This window comes from Panicum hallii, chromosome 2 (genome assembly GCF_002211085.1).
Source record: "Panicum hallii strain FIL2 chromosome 2, PHallii_v3.1, whole genome shotgun sequence".
Classification (NCBI taxonomy): Eukaryota; Viridiplantae; Streptophyta; class Magnoliopsida; order Poales; family Poaceae; genus Panicum; species Panicum hallii.
The window spans coordinates 22118950-22141119 of record NC_038043.1 but is presented as its reverse complement, the minus strand read 5'-3'; the positions used below and the strand labels follow the sequence as shown (position 1 = coordinate 22141119).

Below are 22170 nucleotides of genomic sequence, written 5' to 3'. Positions count from 1 at the left end.
CCTACCCGAGTACTTCTCGGGTAGTTTCCTACCATGTCCGACTAGTTTCACTACTGTATGAGTAGTCCTACCTGCACAACGAGTAGTTACAACAGTCGTAGGGCATGGGCCATGTCTCATCCTGTATCCTAGGAAAAGTACGCCACGTGCATAGTCCTATGTGCCCAGGTCTGACACTCCCGTCAAGGGGCAGCGGCCGCCGGCCACCTGGCCGACGATGCCTGCCCCGGCAAGCCGTGCCAAGGCGCGACCCCCAATAGGCCTGGACCCGCCACCGACTGGACCTGCTACCAGCGCTTTGCCGCGCCCCTGCCAACTCGCACGTGCCACCTGGCCATCAATTCCCGACGGCCAAGCCACGACGCACCGGCGACGCCATGCCCTTGTCACGACCTTGTCCTAGCTACGCCTCCCTCCATTGTGTTGCACCCAGCTCCAACTCCCCTTCCCTGTGTGCCTATAAAAGGGCTGCACCGAGCCCCTGCTCACAGGCGCCCGAGTACCACCACCACCGCGCCATTAGCGCCGCCACTCGACCTCGCCGTCGAGCCCAACTTTCCGCTCCTCCTCCGCCCAAACCAAGGCTCTAAACGGGTCACCCTCGACCTGTTGGTACTCCCTGACTTCCCCATGCTGCCCTCCCTCGCCGGACCACCGCCGCCCACCGCCAGCACCTCGCAGGAGCTCCTGCTCACAGCTGACAGCCCAACTCCGGCCACACCAGCCCCAACCAAGCACACCAACAGATTTCCCTCGACCTCCTCGTGCTCCCCCACCCCTTTCCTCTCGCCGCCAACTAGTTCCCTCTCACCGGATTTCGAACGGGAACAGCCCAGCCCCGCCCAGGGACTACATTGCAATCGCCAAGTTATTTTTAGGGTCCTTTCTGCTAGATCCCGGGACCTATCTGTGAGAACTCGAGTACTTTTGCTTTCAAGAAGCTGTCACTTGTAAAATCAATCTAAAATAATAGTAAAATCAGAAAAATGCGAACTAAAATTTGTATGAGTCATCGATTCTATATGAATGCATATGTATGAGTTGTTTTAATGGTACAAGATAAATAACTATTTCACTATAAAGTTGTAATTCAACAAAACTCAAGTTAACTTGTAAAGCACTTCATTTTCTTTTCCTTGGACAGTCATTTATCCAGAAGTATTTGTATTAATTAACTTTATTAAGTAAGTGAGTGGTTTTGTCAATTCATAAATGAGCATTTTTCAAGAGTAAGCGTGGATTAAAACAAAACAAGTCATATTGATAGTTTCTGCTGTTGAGATTTTTATGCAAAGCACATTACTTAAGTACAAACTCACTGTAAAATTTCTAGCCATTTTCATTTAGCAATTTAATCATGAAAAATATACAAATAGCTACTGCTAGGATCAAGATCCATTTATACAGAACAAACCATGCAAAAACTGGTGCTCAACATTTTACTGAGTACTCCTAAACTTATGGTGAGTCTACTGCAAATTTTATAGGTTTTAGTGTGCAAGATATCGAGTATAGAAAATAAGTCAAGATACATCTACATTAATCAAGATTTATTTCTACAGGCAGTTCCATAAATTTTATGTGTCTCAAAATTTTCCAACATGATAATCTACTCAAAGGTAGTCTCTGGTTAAAATTTCTTATTTTTCTAAGCACCAGAACTAGTTACTTTTAATTTAATGTAGTTTTTCTTAATTAAAAACATATGAGCAAGTTAGACAGAAGTAAAAAGCTCTCAAACTTTGTCCATAGCATTTAGGCATCAAGGTCACTCTACTGTAAAAGATTCAACCCTAAAATATCAGTAGAATAGCATGAACAAATAACTCTAGCAAAATAGCACGTCAAATAAGGTCCAACAAAAACTACTCGTAGCGACTTGTTCTGGCTTTGAGATTTTTACATAAGTCTTAACAAGCAGAGACTAGCTTACAGTCCAAAAATCATCTATAATACTGTCCTAAATCAAGAGATACATTTATGGGCTATTTAAAATATGATCAATTTTAGATCAAGTTATAGTTTGTGACTGGTCATCCATCTGTGCAAAAGTTGTCGGATTCATTACAAGGGTAACAAAAAATTTTAGTTTGTATTTTTCTAATTTTTCTATAATTTTAGATTGATTTTACAAGTGACAGCCTCTTGAAAATAAAAGTACTCGAGTTCTCATAGATAGATCCCTGGATCTAGTAGAAAGGACCCTAAAAAGAAATTGGTGATTGCAAGGTAGTCCCTGAGCGGGGCTGGGTATTTCCCGGCTAAAATCAGATGAGGAAACTAGTCGGCAGTGAGGGGAAAGGGTTGGAGGAGCACGAGGAGGTCGAGCGGAACCTGTTGGTGTGCTCTTTTGGGGATGGGGTGGCCGGAGTTGGGCTGCCGGCGGTGAGTAGGAGCTCCGGCGAGGTGCGGGCGGCGGGCAGCGGTAGTCCGGCGAGGGACGGTAGCGTAGGGAAGTCGGGGAGTACCAGTAGGTCGAGGGCGACCTGTTTAGAGCCTTGGTTTGGGCGGAGGAAGAGCAGAAAGTGGGGCTTGATGGCGAGGTCAAGTGGCGGCGCTAATGGCGCGGTGGTGGTGGTACTCGGACGTGTGTGAGCAGGGGCTCAGCCATTTATAGGCACACAGAGGAGGTAGGGCTGGCTGCGAGCGGATCAGGGGGGCATGGCCGGGACAAGGCCGCGGCAAGGGCGCGGCATCACCGGCGCGTCATGGCTATGCGGTCGGAAATCGACGGCCGCGTGGCGCGTGCGAGTTGGCAGTGGCGGGACACGGGGCACGGCAAATCGCCGGCAGCAGGCATGGTCAGTGGCTGGTCATGGCCCATTGGGGGTCACACCTTCGTGTGGCTCGCTGGCGCAGGGATGCCCCGCCGCGTGGCGGTGCTTCTCTGCCGGCCGGGGCAAAGCAGGGGTGTGGAGAGAAGAGAGAGGGAGAGAGAGAGAGAAGGGATAGGATTCAAATTAAATTTTCTCAAAATTTTGCATAGAAACTTGAAAAACTTTAAACACGAAAATTGTAGGGAATTTGAAAATCTACAGCTTTTGTTTTAGCCAAAAGTTTATTAGAGCCACAGTTTAAAAGTTATTTTAAATTCAAGACTACTAGGATTTGAATTACTAGTCAGTTCTTGTGTTAAATTTTGAATTTGCAATTGGTGTTTGAAGTACACTTTGTAAGGTACTAAAATATGAGTGTGTTGTCATACTATATTTGTCATGAATTGTGGAGCATGAAAAGGTTATAAACACAAAAGGAAAAAGTCTCACATACACACATACATACACATGCACATTCACATTCATACACATGCATATGCACACACATAATTAAATGCATTGTTTCAATGATTCTAGGTTATTATGCATGATGCTATATTTAGATTTTCATGCTTAGGGTTCTAAACACGTAGGGTGTTACAGTCCGACCTCTTATCCTGTAAGATGTAGGCCATTTGCGTAGTCCTGTAGGCCTGGGTCTAACAGTCACTCCCGACCAGCGGGATGAGGCTCAAAGTCGAGCAAGGGTGATGATGATTCTTCATCTTCACAAAGGTGAAGGATTTCTTCGAAGTTGTACTCTTTGGGATTGGCAGATTTTGTAACCTCAAAGTGAACAAGCTCAGATGATACGAATGGAGATACTTGCATCATTTTCTCGAGCGGTTTTTTCTTGGGAAGAGGCTTCGCCATAGGATTTTCTAAATAAGTGGTAGCGCTGGCAGAACCGGTTTCCCTAAGCTTTTCATCTAGGCTCCCTTGAGATACATTTTTCTGAAGAAGTTTTTCTAGAGGGTAGCCTAGGAGGAGATCAAAATATATGACATTATAGATGTAGAAATCTAAGCACACTTCGATTTTATCTATGGTGATCGGCACATCCCTTGCGATCCCCCGACATTCAAAGAAGAGTCCTAAGGGACTTCTAAGGTATTTGAGACTTGTTACCCATAGGAGTGTTCATGAGGTATTCGGATATGATACAAGCCTCGGCAGCAGGATCATGAAGGGCTTCTACGGCATTTCACCTCATAGTACAAGGGATGGTTGTGGAAATTGTACTAATCTGAATTACTTCGGAAATATGCTTTACCTCCTTCGATCAATCCACTATGGTTGCATGGTGGAAAACTTTATCGACGGTCTCATAAAGACACAACGATGGCGTAGGCTTCTTGTGCCTTAGATGATTCGAGGTGTTTCTAATGTTTCCTGAAGGATCATCCTCGAATCGGGAAGAGAACTCTGAAGGTTGAATTTCTTCTTCCTTCGGTATTCGTGGTTCGGGAGAGGGCTCAACAGATGAATCTTGGGTTATGAAAGGTGAAAGCTCGAATTTGGCTGTTGACAGACTCGCATGCCTTGACTCGGATTTCTCTCGGTGGGGTTCGTTATGGTCGGTAGGAAAAGAAGAGTTTTCTAAGAGGTGATCTAGGATCTCTCTTCCTTCCATCGGAGTTTTGTGTGCAAACGAATTTTTGGCGGCGATGTCGAGGTCTAGGGAAGATTTCATATCTAAACCCAAGCAAAAGATGTCCAATGATATATCATCAGGTATACAAGTTTGGGCTAGATGCCAAAAGGGGTGAGAATCTCGCCCATGCTGCACCTATGCACTTCTTCTTTAATTGATCAAAATTGAGGATGTCAATCGGTAGAGAGTCTATGCGTTCTATAAGGGAGAATGAGTAACAAAACTCAATTTGGAGTTCTTCCCAATCACCGCTCATACTCCCTATCGTACGGGTGTACCATTGCTCCGCCCTCTCTATGAGAGAAAGGAAACAACTTCCACCGCAAGGTTTCCTGTGTCATGCCTAGGATTACCAGGCACAAACATAGTTCCTTGAACTCTTGCAAATGATTGTAGGGTTCTACATTAATCACCCTAGAGAAGGGTCGATTTCAAACCATGGCTATAAAGCCAGGACGGAGTTCGTAGCCAGATGAAAGGAATCATTTTGAAGATTGTGAAGGCTCATAGAACTCGCCCCTAGAGACGGAGAGCTGTTGGATGGATAGACTCTCCATTGATAGTGTGGGTAGAGATAGAATCAAAGAAAAAATAGATACAAGGACGAACTTGGTTCGAAGAGAATATAGCTACCGTTCCCTAGCAACGGCGCTGGAAAGCTTGTTGGGTATTTTAGCAATCACAAATAAATCTGCAAGCGTACAGATACCATTGTAGCTTTCACCTAGAAATATTCCAAGGTATTGTAATCCACATGGAAATGTGAGTATATTATCTAAGGTTCAGGTTCATCCAAGGACACCACACTGTATAAGGGAAAGGGGTAGAGAGGATTTCTAAGGCTAGAATCTAAGATAAGATAGAACTATCCTAATTGTTTACTTCGGGATACTGGCTTCTCCCTAGATAAAATTTGGTCTGCTCCAGCAATACATGGATTGTGATATACCTGAATAGTAAGGGTTACACTAAGTAGACAAAGTTATCACCACCTGCTACCTACCTCATCTAACCATGGGATATACCACAACCGGCAGGTAAAGTCTAGTCCAAACACCACATCTACACCGTCTTTTACTAACTCTAGAATTGATCAAGGACATCCATCTCTATCAGAAGCCTTAGACTAGAGCACCCACTAAACTAGTGAACGATTGATCCTGTAAATAGCTAGGGGACTAGACTAATATTAACTAACACACTAAAGCACAAAAGAAATCACCAATACTTACTGTGATTAATAAGCATCAGTCGAGGTACAAGCTGGAGGAGAGCGTCGAGGGCAGACAAACCCGGCACCTCCCCAACTTCCCTCTCTCCCTATTTTCTAAGCACTACCTAGACAGCACTAAGCCTCTAAGGTGCGCCTAAAGCTCAAGTATGGGAGTGTAAGCGCAAGAGAGGAGTGTGAGTTGTGTGTCTCAATTAGCAGCCCCTCCCCTCATATTTATAGGTGTGAATGAGGCAGTTCCTGGCCGGCAAACTCGTCAAGGCATACAGAACCGACTTCTAGACTTCAGTAGGGGCTGCCACGTGGAAGCTAGAGGCGAGGGGGGCTAGAGCCAGTTTGGCCGACCCCTGGCCACCAACTTTGGCTAGGAGGCTAACAGGTCAGTCCCTTTTCCTTATCTTCATGCATGGCAAGTTTCTAGGTCGATTTGGCCTGGTTTATGGGCCCTTTGATTTGTGTGCTTGTCTCTGATTGGCTGAGCTTTCGTAGCTTGGATTATGCTTGCTCTGTTCATGCATTTTTAGTCCAAATTTACCTACACACATTTTAATACCAACATATGTGGGATCCGTTAGATAGCGACCCTATTCTAATGTTAGCATGTGGTTTTATTCCATTTTTATGCAGGATTTGACGGTCAAAATTGGTTCATAATGAGTGCAACATGGTGGACGAGCAGTTCGCCCATTTTGTTGAGATGATCCAGAAGATACATGTCAACGTGCCCTTGTTGGACATGATTCATGTACCAACGTATGCTCGGTACATCAAGGACATGATCAACAACAAGCGCCCACTATCCACCACAGAGGTTGTCAAGCTCTTAGAAGAGTGTAGCGCAACTATACTCAACCAACCTCTGGAAAAGAAGGATCCAGGGTGCCAACGATCACATGCTGGATTGGAGCACACAGCACTTCGGGCACACCTTGTGCGACCTTGGGGCTAGTGTTAGCGTGATGCCCAAGGCCATCTACAACAAGCTAAACTTCACTCATCTCACATCAACACCAACTGGCCAATTCCTCAGTTCGCTATCGAGAAGGGAAGCAGAGGACATTCGGGTAAAGGTTCGGGACTACTTCATCCCTGTCAACTTCGTGGAGCTCGACATGGATATATCCAAGGAAACCCCGCTCATCCTAGGGCGGCCATTACTGAGCACTGCTAGAGCAACGATCAATGTAGGAGCTAGAGAGATCTGCTTCAACATCAACGGCAAGGAAGAAATGTTCCCTTTTCATCCGAAGACGGAGCAATGCTCCATGATCAAAATCAAATATGGGCCAAATCCACAAGGCATTAAGGAGGTCGAATTGACGCTACATAAGATGGATAGCCTCATCACCTTCATGAAGGCACTCATAAAAGAAGACCAAGAAAGAATGGATAAGAGGTCCGGGGAGTGGAAAGCCCAGAGACACAAACCAAAGAAGCAACAAACCCCGAAGTCCGCATAGACACAACCACCAGCCACACCAGCAACACCGAAGAAAACAAAAAAGGTGTGGAAGGTGAAGGACGTACAACCATCCGTGCTTGTTTCTCCCAGACCAGATGCCCTATCAACAAAGTAAACACGCCGGAGAAAGTCCTGCTCGTTGGACTCAAAACAATGAGCTCTTACCGAAGGTAAATAGGTGATTATCTCATATTTGAATTTTCAAATTTTGCTTTTTCTCACTATTTGAATTTTCTATTTGCCTATATGATTTTTTTTCCAACACTCTTTTGCATGCTGGAATGTTTTCTAGCCTTTTTCTCTTTTTACAAAAACTCTAAAAAATATTTCAGAGCACAAAATCCTTTGGAAAAATATTTTGAACATCTTTTCTAAGAAAGTTCTGAGCGAGCACACGGGCATGAAAGAATATGACCGTTGGGGAGCAGATGGGCCCCGGCTGTCAGCCGGGGGACCACCCTGGGTTGGCTGACCTAGGCCAACGGCCTCTGGGCCCCACCTTTCTCCAACGGCTACTAGCCGTTGTTGCCTAGCTCCCCATGAATGTTTGTTGCCCGAGCTCTTTAAATAGAGGCCGATAGGGGGGAATGGAGCTCTCAGACTCATTTCACTCACTCACTCCCTCTCACACTCTTTGCTCTCGGGATTCCTTTGGGTTTTTGCTCAAGATCAAGTACAAGAAACCTCTCTCTCTCATTTCTTTGTTGCAAGATTTGTCACACCATTGGAGGAACAACTTTCAGGTAAGAGCTTTCATTCGGTTTCACTAATGTAACCTGGTTCAAGTTGTTCTTGTTTGTTCTTGCTCTTTAAGCTTCAACCATGAGGGCATGGATCGTAAAATTTCTAGTGCATTGAAGAAGATGACGGCTGCAAGCTCATCCTGTTCTCGGGGTGGCTCGAGTCCCCGTCACACTACCGAACCTACTCTGAGCCCAAGCATGATGGACTACGAAGAAGAGCAAGAAGAACATGCCAAAGAGCTAGCCAAACCTCAAGCCGAGGACATGGAAATGGACGATGACGATGCACCCTACCTCAACTTGTAAGATGAACGCAAGAGGCAATCCTACAGCATCATCAAGCGTCGAGACTTTGGTCACACCAAAGCCTTTGACTCGGACCTCCTCGAGAAAATAGGTATCGATGTAGACTTTGCTTGCGTTTGGCATGCGGTTGGATGGAATGGTTTTGTACCCATTGAGGAGGACAGTTCTCATCTCCTCACCATCCAATTTGTTTGCACTCTCCGGGAGGTGGATGACGGTGTTTGTTTTTGGCTTCTTGGAAATGAATACTATCTTACTTGGAAGAATTTGAGTCACCACCCTTGTTTTAGCGCGCGCTTGCCAATTTCTCTTGAACAAGGTTGTCGCGGTTTTAATCGCCACGATTTTTGGGGTTTGATTTTGGGTCAAGTTGTCCATGGCAAGTTTGCACCTCGGTGCAACAATATCCAAAATCCGACTCTTCGTTTGATGCACAACTGGTTGGTCGTCACTCCCTTTCCAATGGACATTCGGCCTATGCGCAACAATGAGTTAATGATCCTATACGCCATGGTCAACAAAATCTGAATCTCCCCCATGAAGGCAGTGGTTAAGCAATGGCTTACAAATTTCAAGATGATGGGTCCTATTCAGTGCACTTCTTTGATTACTCACATCGCTTCGAGCATGGGGATCTTACATGGGAATGTTATTCCTTTCATTGAGGATTACCGTGTTCTTATCGATGAGACTTATTTGACCTAGGGTCACACACTCAAGAAAGGCCCGAACGACTCTTTGATTTTCTTCTCCCTAGGCTATGCAAATAAGATCCTGTTACCTAATGCAGGGTACCATTTGTATAACTGCCAGTCACTACCCTTCCCTCTTGTTCTACAAGAGGAAGTCCGCAAGCATAGTGTTTCTGGTTTACCTGGCAGGGTGACACGAACCAGGACCAGAATGGAAGCCATGCCGACACTGCCACCTCCACAACCTCAGCCACCCTATCCACATGAGGCAGGTGGATCATCATGGCGGAGTGCAAGCACCAATGACTGGGCACGGTAAGCCCCTAGGCGCCAATCCACCAGCTCCAGCTCCAGTGGGGTCCCACACCTCGCACGACCTACGGCCTTGACCCGAGACTTCAGCTCCATCACTCAGCAGATAGGCGAGCTTAGGGTCCAGGCCAACGACATCGAGGAGTCGCTAAACCAACACATCCAGACCAACCAAGAATGGCTACGAGAGGATCCACACCATGGAGCAGAGGCAGCTACAGCAGTAGGAGGAGTGGAGGGCTTACTTCTGTTGGGCAGGGTACAACCCCAACTAACAGCAGTGAGCTTGAAGCTTGCTTGGAGGAGGAACACCACGAGAGGTACCTTGTATCTTGTATCTTTACCACTTTTTAAACTTATGCATGAAATAAAATAAAAATTTTAAAGTCTAAAAACAAAATAAAAATCTGCAAAACCAAAAAGAAAATAAAAATTTGCAAAACTTAGAAAAGACCAAAAATATTTACTTGCTCTCTTATGTGTAGTAAGCATGGTGTAGTTCTTCCTTGTTGAAATGATGAATAGTTGCTCTGTTAGTTTTCTTCTTATGCCTAGTTACAACTTTGTGCTCTACCTAGTTTTTAATTTGTTGGCTTACATGATCAAACCTTAAACTTAAAACTTGTGGGTAGCAAAAAACATGATCCGAATCTAAGTTGTTGTGAGCTATGATATGGTTGAAATAGAGTTGCTATGATCTTCTCCTACGTCAAACTTGATATCCGGAGTATTTAATTTTTGAAATAAAAAAATATAAGAAAGTTCCTCAATGATAAGAAATTCCTATCTAAACCCATATGAAAACCTTCCACGTATGCAACTTGCTATCTCATTGAGTTTTGTCAAATTGTTGTGACCCTACATTTCATATTTCCATGATCAAGATTACGTACATGTAACCACCATGTGCTAAGCTTCTACACTAGAAGATAGCAAGCACTTATTCCATTCACCCACAAAATAAAACTACATATTGTTCCATGACCACTCTCTCCAAAGTTATCAGTATGAGAAAAAGGATATGGGCTATGCAAAAAGAAATAAAAGATATGCTCAATAAAGTATGAGAAGAAAAAAAAAGAATTGGACTCAAGAAGGTCCAAAAAAAAAAGAGAAGAAAGATAGCCAATGTCCGAGAAAAAGAAATAAAGGGGAGGTGATCCATGAAAAGGAGTTTATACATCATCCACCAAAAATATCCACACACGTGCACATCTTCATCAAGGTTTATGACTTGTCTCTTCTTTTGATCTGGTTTTTGACTTAACAAAATATGAGCAACAAGTAAGCCTTCAAATTCTCCATACATATAGCTCCAAAAAACAAGCCATCAGGACTAGGATGAGAAAGAAGGGCAAAATAAAAGCCTTGGTAAGGAATGAAACACATTGAGCGATCCGAGAGATCATTTGAGGAACTTTAACATTTCTTTTGAAAAACTTTATAAAATCTCCGGATTGATGGTTGAAAAAAGGGGTCAGTTAAAGGTATACTACGAAATTGTTCTAACTCTCAACCGCCAAAGAAAGGTGAAGCTAAAAGCCCTATAGGAGTAAGGCAAAAGGTAAGATCAAGAGCCAACTTATTCAAAATCATGGCAAGAACACTTTGTTGTGCCTATGGTATAAGTTGGAAATGCAACATTGTAGCAACTCCTGATCAACAACCTAAGTCTAAACTTTGCTCAGGACAAGCAAAGGCCTAGCTTGGGGGAGTTGTTGGCAGTTCTTAAATGCAAAATCCAACCGCCAACTATACTAAGGAATAAGGAAGAACTACCTTACTTGCATATTTGTATCACTAACCTAGTTTCATAGATGTACTGTCTATCAAGCCATTTCAGGGATGCAAGTCCAAACTAAGATGAAAATACACAGAGGACGCAGAAGAAGTATACAGAAGATCCCATCATGCGTCACACTTACAAAGAGGGCCCACATGGCAGGGCAAACCGACGTGCAAAGATGGCGAACATATAGAATCTGAAAAGAGGACCCGCCTGTCAGCAAGCCACTCGAAGGTGGTGGCCAGGGGGGCCACCAGGGGCTCGGCTGACCCCCAAGTGTCAGTGTTTTACTGCCAAGCCTACCGAGGGATACCCCTGAGGTGGTAGGTTGGAGGTGGGGTGTCGCCGAGATCTGAAACTCGAATGTGCAAGGAACACAAAACTTTAGAAAGGTTCAGCCCGCCAAAAGCATAATACCCTCTGTGTGGTGGTTTGTATTGCCTTAGATGATTATGTGTTGGAGGGGGTCCCTGTCCACCCTTACATAGTTTGGGGGGACAGGGTTACAGATATCCTAGCTAGATAGGAGCTCAGGAGTCCTACCCGAGTACTACTCGGGTAGTTTTTTTCTATTCCGACTAGTCCTACTCGTGGTCGAGAAACTTACAATAGATATAAGGTATGCGATATGTCCCATCCTTTATTCTAGAATATTCATGCCATGTGCGCAGTCCCGTGGCCCCAGTCTGACATCACGGTCGGCCGAACCCGGCTTGACTCCCATCCAGAGGCAGCTTGGTGGGAAGGTTGATCTGATCCTCTTGAGGTCGGTTTGACAAGTTTCCATCCTTAACTTAGCCGGGAACCGCGCTTAGAGAGTATAAAAGGAGGAGAATGAGCCCTCTCATGACACACACCACACATGAAGCCTCTTTCCCTCCCTCTAGTTGTGACTTGTAATCCTTAGGCTAATGGAGCTACACTAGTTTTCTCTCTTAGCGAATCCAAGTCGTCCTCGGGGTCGTTGAGCAACCTTCAGACCTTGGTATGGTTTTGTATCCTACTCATCAGTACTCTACTCATAATATATAGTAGATTCATAGTTATCTTGCTATCTTTATAGTATGCTATACCATGTCTTATGCTCCCTCAAGTTATATAACCATGTTTAGCTTAGCTTTGAGTCTCAACATCGGTTTGGTGTGCTTTCGGGCTTGCTCTAGTTCAATGCCTATCCATCATTATGGTGGAGGTTCTGGAGGGGCTAAGTAGTGATCTTGTGCATGGGTGTGGTGCCCAGGGCACGAAGGATCCATCGAATATAACTGCATCGGGGTAGGCGGCAGGTGGTGACAGCCTTGTCCGTCCCTTGTAGTCCCCCACATTCGGATGTGGTGTAGGAGTCCAAGTGCTACTCTAGGTTGTTGGCAGACCAGTACTGGGTAGTCTCCCCATAATGTTGAATGCTTAAATCTAATTCTAACCATGTGTTGTATAATCCTTGCTAACTTGAGTAGATATCACTAGAACAATCTTTGTATGCCTATGCTCCCACTAACCTTGGTTTATTTGTTAGTCTTTATTCATGAGATTGGCTTGTGTGTTCATCCCATTACCCTTATACACCATCTATCATAACTTACCCCTGTATGAAATATAGTCTATAGCTTAAGCATATTGTCTTGATTATGTACCTAGTAAACTCTTTTACACCATGCCATCATTTGGGAAAATATAAATAATGATACCCTGATACTCTCTGGGTGAAACGCTACAACGGTATATCTGTGCACTTGCGGATTTATTCTGTAAACGTTAAGATATACCAACACGTATTTCTGGGGCTGTTGCCTGGGGCTAACAATGCTGGTGATGACGCTAAGAAATATCAACACATGCCCTACCATGGGCATGGCAGATAAGACCGAGGTCACGTCAGGCGGCGGAACGGGCGAACACGACTTGGCTTCGGGATACGAGGAAGCGCAACCAACCGAGGGCCCCAGACGGGACACGTGTAGGGCTCCCGACTCCTCACCGGGATGCCAACCCCGATGGGTGAGGTACCCCTTCTCTCGCATTGTGGCCCGGCCCACTGGACTATATAAGGTGGAGCTGGGCCTTCTCTCTCTGAACACTTTATGACCCACACACATTCACCGCTTGCAAGCGTCCTGTTGTAAGCACTAGCACTCGAACTCAAGAAACACGAAGCACACCTCCCAGACTGGATGTAGGGCAGTCGCTCGAACCAGTCTAAACCTTTGTCTTTGAGTGTTAGCCATCGAGCTACAGAGAAGCGCGCCGCTAATTTACTAGCCGTATGATCGAAACACCAATACAATAGGTTAGAGCATATCTATATATGGGTAACGATATATTTGTATGCAGCCTTCAGGTATGTAGCTCTGGGTATTAGATATTACACCGACACTAGATGGCAATATTTGTATTAAGGATTCATATGGAATCGGAATTCAGATATAATATTTTACCATATTTTAACTCAGATATGAATACAGATTCGGATGCTCTCAAATATGAATGCAAAAAGGATTGTTCGGACATGTATTCACATTTGATATTCACTCAATTAAGAAGCTAGCACTTAGCTATTTTCTTTATTGATGATTTTAAAACTATAAAATCATTATACAAGTAAAAGCTGAAGTATGATAATATAAACAAACATAGATAGAGATTGCTCATAAAAAATAACACTCATAAAAATAATATGTTTATCAATAAATATTTTAGTAATTATATACTAATAAATAAAATTATAAGTAAAAAATGTAATTTCAATAAATATATAAATAGTTCTCTATATATAAATAATAATTGTATAAAAATAATTTCATCCACAAGTAGATAAACTAGATAATTTAAAATTAAACTTAATTTTCATATATCTTTATTATTAAAATTAATATATTGGTCATAAAAAATAGATATAACTTTTAAATAGTTTCGGTGGATACATCATTAGCAATATTAAAATTAATATCATTTGTCATTAGTTATAAAGATAAGTTCTAGATAATTTCACATGGTGCTTTATTCTTCACGGATACGGATAGTGCCAAATATTGTTAAATATGAATGTAGAATGGGATAGAGAAAATCAACAAAATTGAATTCGGATATATCAATTTTAGTACCACGTTAAATTCGGATACGAATATCACACTTGCCTCATGAACACACTCTACATCACACAGTACTTTACCATAGAAAGCCAGCCAAATTGAAACTGTGTTGCAATAGTCGTACCCTGAAACCACCCCTTTCCCTCTAAATACTGTGTTGCTGTTAGCCCCATGTAGCTCTGTTCCGGCTTTGTCCTGAATGGCTTTGTGCATTCCCCATTTTATCAATTGAATTACCCACGGCATGAACATGAGAAGATGAAAAATGAGTAAATGATATGACCAATCAAAATAACCACCTGATATGACATGGTGCTAGGTCATGCATTTCATCAAACACGTGCAACGCACACATCGAGAATCAAGAAGCTCGGTAGCTCACACAGACCTAAAGGATTTGTGGTCGAAGGAGAAAGGCCTGATCTGCAGTGCACCCGGGATACAACCGTTCGTATGTGTACCGCACGCACTAGAACAAATCCAAAGAGGTTGGCTGACTTTTGATATTGCATGGTTGATTTAGAGATATTGTAATAGGTAGCTTTGTGATGTCTCACTCGTTGATTCGAGATGTTGCAAATGTTTCAGCCTATTTTTTTCTATTGTGGATTCACCATGAAGCAGCAATCATGAGGTATTTTGAGATATTTCATAGGATGACCTTTCGATGTTAGATGGTTCTTTTCTTCACGATATTTCAGTAGGTCCTTTTGAATTTTGCGCATGATGCTTCCAGATGTTGCAATAGTTTGGGAGTTGCATTTTTCAATGCTACAACATGTAACGTAGTGAAAGATTGAATGTTGTAAGCAACAAAACACACATGTTATGGTGGATTTTTTTATTCTCGTCGGATGGTAGAGAAGAATTTTTAAGACACGTCTTGGATGTTCATTTGTTGATGCAAATACTATTTCCTCATGTTGCATACTCTATTTTATCTGTTGCAATGGAATATCGAAGGGAGTTTTAACAGGAGGGCACCATCTGATACTAGCCTCGGACGTCCGGACGCTACGAAGTCTGTTTAAATTTTCTCAACCTCTAGTGGATCAAAACCGGACCTTCACGGAGCAGCTCTTGTGGTCGACTTGCCTAGCAGCTAGCCTGCTTCATCGGTCCTCAGACCCGCTGGTCTGCTGCCTTGGTTGGTTGGCTGACTATTACCTGCTCCATTTTTCCTCAGGTTGCCTTGATTTCTGCATTTCAAACAGACTATCAGGATACGTTTGGCAAGGCTCCCGCTCTGATTGGAAATTGATGTTTGGTAATTGGTAGGACTCCACTTGATTTCTGCATTTCAAGGATATGTTTGGCAAGACTCCCACTGTGATTGGAAATTGATGTTTGGTAATTGGTAGGACTTCACCAGGGGAGCCCGGCCAAACGAGCTCGGTCCCCTGGTTCCGTCTCCAGCCATTGTAGCACTATTGGAGCAATGTGGAGCTAGAACCGAAGGAGCCATTTTTCAGGCTTCTCCTTCTTCCTAGTTTATTTTTCATTTTAATTTCCGTTCCAGCTTCTTGCTATAGTAACCAACAGAGCACGCGTGTCAGGAGCTGGAGCCGGCCAAAACCCAGCCAAACGGGCTCTTAAGTCTTGAGCGGTGCGGATGCCCCGGCACCCTTTTCCAGTTATGTGCCAGCTAGCAAATTGCGAAACATGACGATGCACTCGATCCCCGATCTGCAAACTGCCGAAACATGATTCGCTTCCCCGTGCATCCGCGGTGCGCATAACGCACTGGCACACCTCACAAAGGCCGCTTGCCGTCACATTTTCCAGCAAACCGATCACTTACCCTCCAAATGATGTCCACTTCGAAGCGCACCGAACCACTCTCTGTATAGGTAGGAACACAGCACCATTGGGCCAAGCAAACAACACAGGATGACTGATGCTGGAACGGCAACTGAAATCTACTTGTTACAACTGACAGGTAGCACAGGGCACAACACAGCGGTCGGTACACAGCACCAGCGAGGCCAGCCAAACGGATGTACACAGGATGGACTGACAGGCTCCTGAGACGCAGATTCAGAGTGATGGCAGCAGCCAGAACATGGAGACGGCAGATGTCGCGATGAAGGACCATGTGATGAACGCCAGGATCACAGAGAGCTCGTACCGCCCGCACGACAGCTGTGGGTACATCCTGCAGAAGTGGACATCCCTCTCGAACAGGATGGTCACACCAGCTGAGGCAGAGGCGGCTGCAAACGACAAGATCGCCGTCACCTGCAGCAACCAACCGCATCGCAGAATCAGATATAAGGGTCCAGCATATCGTGCTCCAGTTTCCTAAGTTTCCTAGAAATTGATCCAACAGGAGAAAGACAATCCACAAACTAGAGAAGTATCATCCAAGAGTAATGCAGAACACATTGCTAGTTTATCATCGCTGATGTTGAAAAGAATAAGCTCAGGGATGGAGCATTACTTATTCAATGCATACTTTCCTCTAGGCTAACTAGTAACTGCCATATGGTAAAATCAAACAAGTAATTTGAACTGTTCACTAGAACGGGAAGTCTTCAGAATAACTTAAATGTAAGTACTTCAGCAATAAATAGATAATATAAACCACTTACCCAGTCCCCAACAACAAACAGGCTTACAAGCACAGGGTTGTGAAGATCTCTTTTAGTCTTCAAAGAGTAGATATCAAGACAAGCAAGGCCAAAACTCCAAAGAAGCTGCAGGCCCATTGAAGCAATCAAGTAGCTGAAAAAAAGAGAGATCAGAATAAGACACCTAGTAGCAGTGTAAAAGATACCCCAATATATGCATAATTGAGCATTGAGCACATGCCCAAGCCATTCTGAATATTACTCAATAACTTTCAGATGTGATTAAGTTACAGTCGATAAAATTAGCTGAGCGGGAGAGAGAACCACTTATGCATCAATGCAGTTGTCAAGATACATAGAGACTCCAACCATCACAGGAAAAAAAAGATATATGTAAAGATAGAATAATGTCATTGGAACACGTGCACACTTATGTGCAATATTGCACTCCAGAGCTATCCTACCTAATCAATATTCTAATTCTAATGAGAAACCCTAGCAAACATCATGGCAGCACCATGGTAAAGATTAGAAATAGAAACCCATATTCGCTAAGACGAGCAGCCCCATGTATGTTGCAAGGACATTGAAATGCCAGGGAGCCCCATGTATGTTGCAAGAGTCAGCAAGGCACGGATAGGGTCGGCTCCAATCGGGGTTATTCTTGTAGGGCTAAACTATGCAAGGAGAAATTTAAATAAACAGCAGTGCCATATTTGTAACTTGCATTTCTTTTCATGAAATATATGATAGGAAAATCCTATGGCAAAAGAAAAGGGTCACGGGGGTGGGAAAAATTTAAAATCAATGACAAGTTTCTAGTACTAAACTGAACAGTGAGATATTCATAGTGCTTAATTTGTCAAAATTTATTTTTACAGGAAAAATTTTACGAAAGTTAAGGAACAGCAGCGCAAATATAAAAGGACGAGGTACAAGAGAATCTAGCTCACAAAGTTAAATAGGAATTAGATAAAAAACTCTTTTCCTAACCCAACGTTGAATAGGAACCAATGTGTATTCATTCTTTTGGCATGTCTGTTGTATTCTTTACTTTCTTCTCCTGAATGCGAATGATATGTAGCCCTCTTGCGTGTGTGAGGAAAAAAAAAACTCGACCACAGGGAAGTGACATCCCCTGTGTGAATTAAGGAGAGCACTGACCCATAGCTGTCAGCATCACTGAGTCTCAGAGAGGCACACACATTTTGCTAGCACCTGGGTTTGAGCCTGGGTGGGTGGCCACCTCAATGAGAGACTATGAATGGAGTGATCTCAATCAAGGTGAACAAAAGACAGCAAGTATCATTCATACATACGGTTAAAAAGATTTAGCCCACAATTCTCACCCCATTTCTAACAGAAACAATTCAATATATAAAATGCTGCAACCTGTTTTGAGAGGATGGCATTACCGTTTAACTACTTTATATTACTGCAAAATCATCACGAGTGCCACAGATTTTACCCTGTTACTATCTAAGGACTTCATAAATTGTATGCTTTGAACCAGCAATTGCTACAAATAAGTTATGAAGTCATCATGTGTGAAGAGCTCCATAAGGCCATAATATATATACCTAAGGTACTAAAGCTTTCAAAAAGAAATCTCCAAATTGGGACCCTTGATGAGTTACAGTGAAGGATGCCAAAAAGTTTGATGTGAACTAATCTACAAAAGAAGAGGATGGAAAGGGCAATCAGGAAAGATGCTGTTCTTGGTTCTTCTATTACATTTGAATTAAGTTGTCTTTCATAGAATGATTTGAACACGCAAACAAACATTTTAGCCTAACATTACTTGTAGTAATAATTCTGGTGTACTGGAAAGAATAAAGATTAGGGCAGCACCTGAGTTCAAGTAAAATCCCTTTATAGGCACCTAAATAAGAACATATGCCGCATTGAAATTTTGGGCAGCTGGGCAACAGATAGGCTTAGACTGTCAGACTCTGTAATGCATCTAAAACTATGCCATATATGCCTTCTTTTCATTTGAGTCGCCAGAAGCTCATACTTCTAACCCAAATGGCGATGTAATTCACAGAACGTACCAATTGTTAATTTGTGGACTAATTTGAAACAGCCTACATCATCTAGTGATCTAGCTAGCCCTCCTTGAAAAGTGCAAAGCTACAGACAATAAATACAGTTCATTAATGCAAAATTTGGTAATAATCAAAAACATCAAATAGAGTTGTGAAGAGTAACATCATTCAAGAACTATGTATTACAGATTCCAGTTGAAGCATCGACCCAGCTGTCTGAGGATTATGCTCTACATAAGCACAGCATGTAATTTGAGAATTATGGGTAACACAAGACAGAACCCCATTTGATCCACTCATTCATGCTTGCCAAAATTGAGATACTTTACCTTGAGTATCGCATAATAAAGGAGTAGAGAGAGGAGGAAGTACCGGAAGGGAGGGTAGTCGATGAAGTCAAAATATGAGGCCATGACGACAACTCGACAAGGAAAACAGTCACAAGGAAGCCTTGTGAGATTCGCAGAGAAAAACTTGGCGAGGTACCTAGGTTAGCAGTACATCTCTCATCTGCAAAGATCGGTGCACTTTATGTCACTCCTGTGGACTCACTTTCACAGAACAAGTAACTGGATGAGGCTGAGATGGTGGAGGACTCGAGGGGGTAGCCGCCGCCGCCGCATTTCGAAGGAGCAGTGGATGGTCAGGTCAGGAGAATAGAGGAAACCCTAGGTGAAGCAGTAACTTATATTTTGGGACGCATGAATAGGGATAAGCACTTAGAATGAGACTGGGAGGGAAGCAACAACTTGTGGGCCTAGGGCCACCCCTAAGAATTTTGAGGCCCTGTGCAAAATTATGAATTAGGCCCTTAACTGTAGAAGTCAATATTATAGTTACACAGCTCCTTAATTTCAGTTTCCTGAAATATCCGAAGTTTTTGGTCAGGCGTGTGAACACTATGCTCACACCAGCGCTAGTGAGTTTAGAGGGAGGGCCAGGGCAGTAAGACCAATAAGGTGGGCCCTTGAAGGAGGATGCTGTTTGTAGATCCGGGTGGCACCATGGGTATGCTCACATATGCAACATACAGGGAGGAGATGAAGGGGATGAGTGGATGACCATGGAGGTAGGGGCATAGGACATCCACGGTGGGTTTGTTGGAAGCGACGGGGAAAACAATGGGCTCTTATAGAGTTAGGGTAAGATGTGATCCGAGACTGATCTACACCGTTGATAGAACAGGATGGTACAATGGAAGGTGGAGCTCACAGAGTCATCAAGTGCTAAAATAGTAATAGGTGGAAAAATAATGGTACGTTTCCAAACCGGTTCATGGGGAGTGCTGTACAGGGAATTTTTGCCATTTTATTAGATAACTACCTCCTCCGTTCCAAATTGTAAGTCATTTTGGCAAATCTAAATACATAATTTTTGTTATGTATCTAGACATAGTGTATATCTAGATGCATAACAAAAGCAATGTATTTAGAAATCCTAAAACATCCTACAATTTGGAACGAAAGGAGTACATCTTATATTGCTATAGTAAATCCCCCACCACCCACCTTCTTAATATAAAGATACACATCTCTCCTGCGTGTTTGAGAAAATATAGTAAATTCCCTCAAAATATAGGCAAGTTGACAAAATTATTGTGGAAGTTATAAATTTAAGGTCTTGTATAACGGAACATACAATTTAGTTCCTCGTTACATAGCAACACTCCACATAATTTTCAAACAAGCAGCACCATATCCAATAACTAACCGAGAAATGTGCCCCATGACAACTCATCTGGAGGAACAATTCACATTACAAAGAAAAGAAAATCCACTCATAACGGAACTACTTTGGGGCCAAACTCCCATAGAACTAATCCAAGCTAGTGAAGACCAAAAGTAGCAGGAGACATACTTTAGCAACCTGAAAACTTCACATCGTAGGGAGCAGCATCTTTTGGCTGGTTAACGTTTTTTCCGACTAACTCCAAAAAACCAGCATCTTCAGCAAGCCGCATTGGACCAAGAACCACTTATTCAAGGTACATTGAGATTATGCTTGTCCAAAACCCAGAAGAGCCCATATTATGAATTCTTAACAAAATTCGAAGAAACAGCCGCACATCTGGTTCAGACAAGGCTTACCAAAGCAAGAAAATTCGCACCTTTACCCAACCGCAGGGCTAGCCATCCATGAAACCAATGCAGCACACAAGAAGCGACTGAGCGGAGGGGAGGAGAGGGATAGAGGAGGGAAGCGGGGTTACCAGAAGGCAGTGTAGTTGGAGAAGCCGTACGCGGTGGCCATGGCGGCCATGGACGCGCCGGCAGACACGCATTGCGACAGGCGCAGCGCCATGCCGCTCCACGTCCCCGGGCTCCCCAATACATCCTTCATCCCCGCTACCCAGCGTGCGGGTGCGAAAGGAGAGAAGGGCACCGGCGCCGGAGAAAGGGCGGCCGCCGCCGGTGGGAGGTCCGGCGAGGCTGGACCCAAACCCTCACCGTGGATCTGTACTAGTACTCGCTTCTGCGAAATGGGAAAGGAGCCAGCACCCAGCTAGGGGAGGCTGGCTGAGCCACTGTTGGGAGTAGCTCTCCGGTGAACAATCTGTATTCCGATCCCTTAGATTTGATTTGGTTGGCCGGGATACAGGGGTGTTTTTGTCTCGGTGCCACAGGGAGCATGTTGTGGGCTTCATCCAAAACATGTAAAAGAGATAATTAAGTGGTGTCTAACTGTCTATGCCTATTTCACAATCCTCCTCTCCTCCCTCCTTGCGCAGTAGCCCTTTTCTACGGTCACTGTTGGCCACTGAAGGTGCTTACCAGCAGCGATCAAATTTTGGCGACCGATTCAACCGTCCGGGAATCCGCCGGCTTCGCACGAAATTTAACTGCAGGAGCTGAAATTTAACTCAAAAGTGTGGTCGCCCAGGATCAACGGGTAAATTTTGACAAAGTTACCTGCGGCGCCAATTCAAACATACATAGCACTACTTACAAAATCGGTCATCGCTTTCTGACACTGATCCTGACCGTTGTTGGTTCGGAACAAATGAAAGCACTTCTAGATTCACGGCTTGCTAGCAACGGAGGAGTACATTTAGTGCCGATTGATGGTGGTTGGAGCCACCAACCGTTACTAATAATGAGAGATCTTCAGTCCCGGTTGGTGGCTATTGAAGTTTGCTAGGTCAATACTAGCTATTGAAGTTCGCAAGGTTAAAGTTAGCTAAGTGGAAAGCTTATTTTAGTACATTTACCTCGAACTAAGCAACACACCATGAAACTTTTAGGCTGTAGATAACACTAAATACTAACCTACTAAGCAACACACCATGAAACACTAAATACTAACCTACTGCTAGGAAAAAAAGATAACACTAAATACTAACCTAGTTGGCAAAATATTGAAATAAATTTTGCCTTTTGAAGCACACTTGCAAAGAAAAAGAATTCTTTGAAAAGGTTTAAGTCTTCGAGTTGATTACTATCAGAATTGAACTAAAAATTTTC

At 43.6% G+C, this 22170-nt stretch overlaps 2 protein-coding genes across 3 annotated transcripts; one reads left to right on the top strand and one right to left on the bottom strand.

Annotated features, from left to right (window-relative positions):
- The first annotated feature begins 6660 nt into the window (after positions 1-6660).
- LOC112880921 lies at positions 6661-7161 on the top strand. Its single transcript, XM_025945647.1, has one exon. The coding sequence runs from the start codon at positions 6661-6663 to the stop codon at positions 7159-7161; it is 501 nt and encodes a 166-aa protein (XP_025801432.1).
- Positions 7162-15982: 8821 nt separating this feature from the next.
- On the bottom strand, positions 15983-21242 carry LOC112881887 (CASP-like protein 5B3). Of its 2 annotated transcripts, none has more exons than XM_025946794.1 (3): positions 20919-21242; positions 16683-16815; positions 15983-16329 (listed from the first exon to the last, which is right to left on the bottom strand). In XM_025946794.1, exons 1-3 carry the CDS (start codon positions 21047-21049, stop codon positions 16129-16131), a joined length of 465 nt encoding a protein of 154 aa, XP_025802579.1. In that variant the 5' UTR covers positions 21050-21242; the 3' UTR covers positions 15983-16128. The 2 variants fall into 2 exon arrangements, with proteins under 2 accessions (XP_025802579.1, XP_025802580.1); XM_025946795.1 differs by lacking the exon at positions 20919-21242 and adding an exon at positions 19082-19210.
- Positions 21243-22170: the final 928 nt, after the last annotated feature.

Coding starts and splice junctions, on each gene's coding strand:
- LOC112880921 (XM_025945647.1), top strand. CDS start 6,661: ATGCCCAAGGCCATCTACAACAAGCTAAACTTCACTCATCTCACATCA.
- LOC112881887 (XM_025946794.1), bottom strand. CDS start 21,049: ATGAAGGATGTATTGGGGAGCCCGGGGACGTGGAGCGGCATGGCGCTG. Junction 16,816..20,918: donor TCCAACTACACTGCCTTCTG/GTAACCCCGCTT, acceptor TCTTTTTTTCAG/CTACTTGATTGCTTCAATGG. Junction 16,330..16,682: donor TGTTTGTTGTTGGGGACTGG/GTAAGTGGTTTA, acceptor TGGTTGCTGCAG/GTGACGGCGATCTTGTCGTT.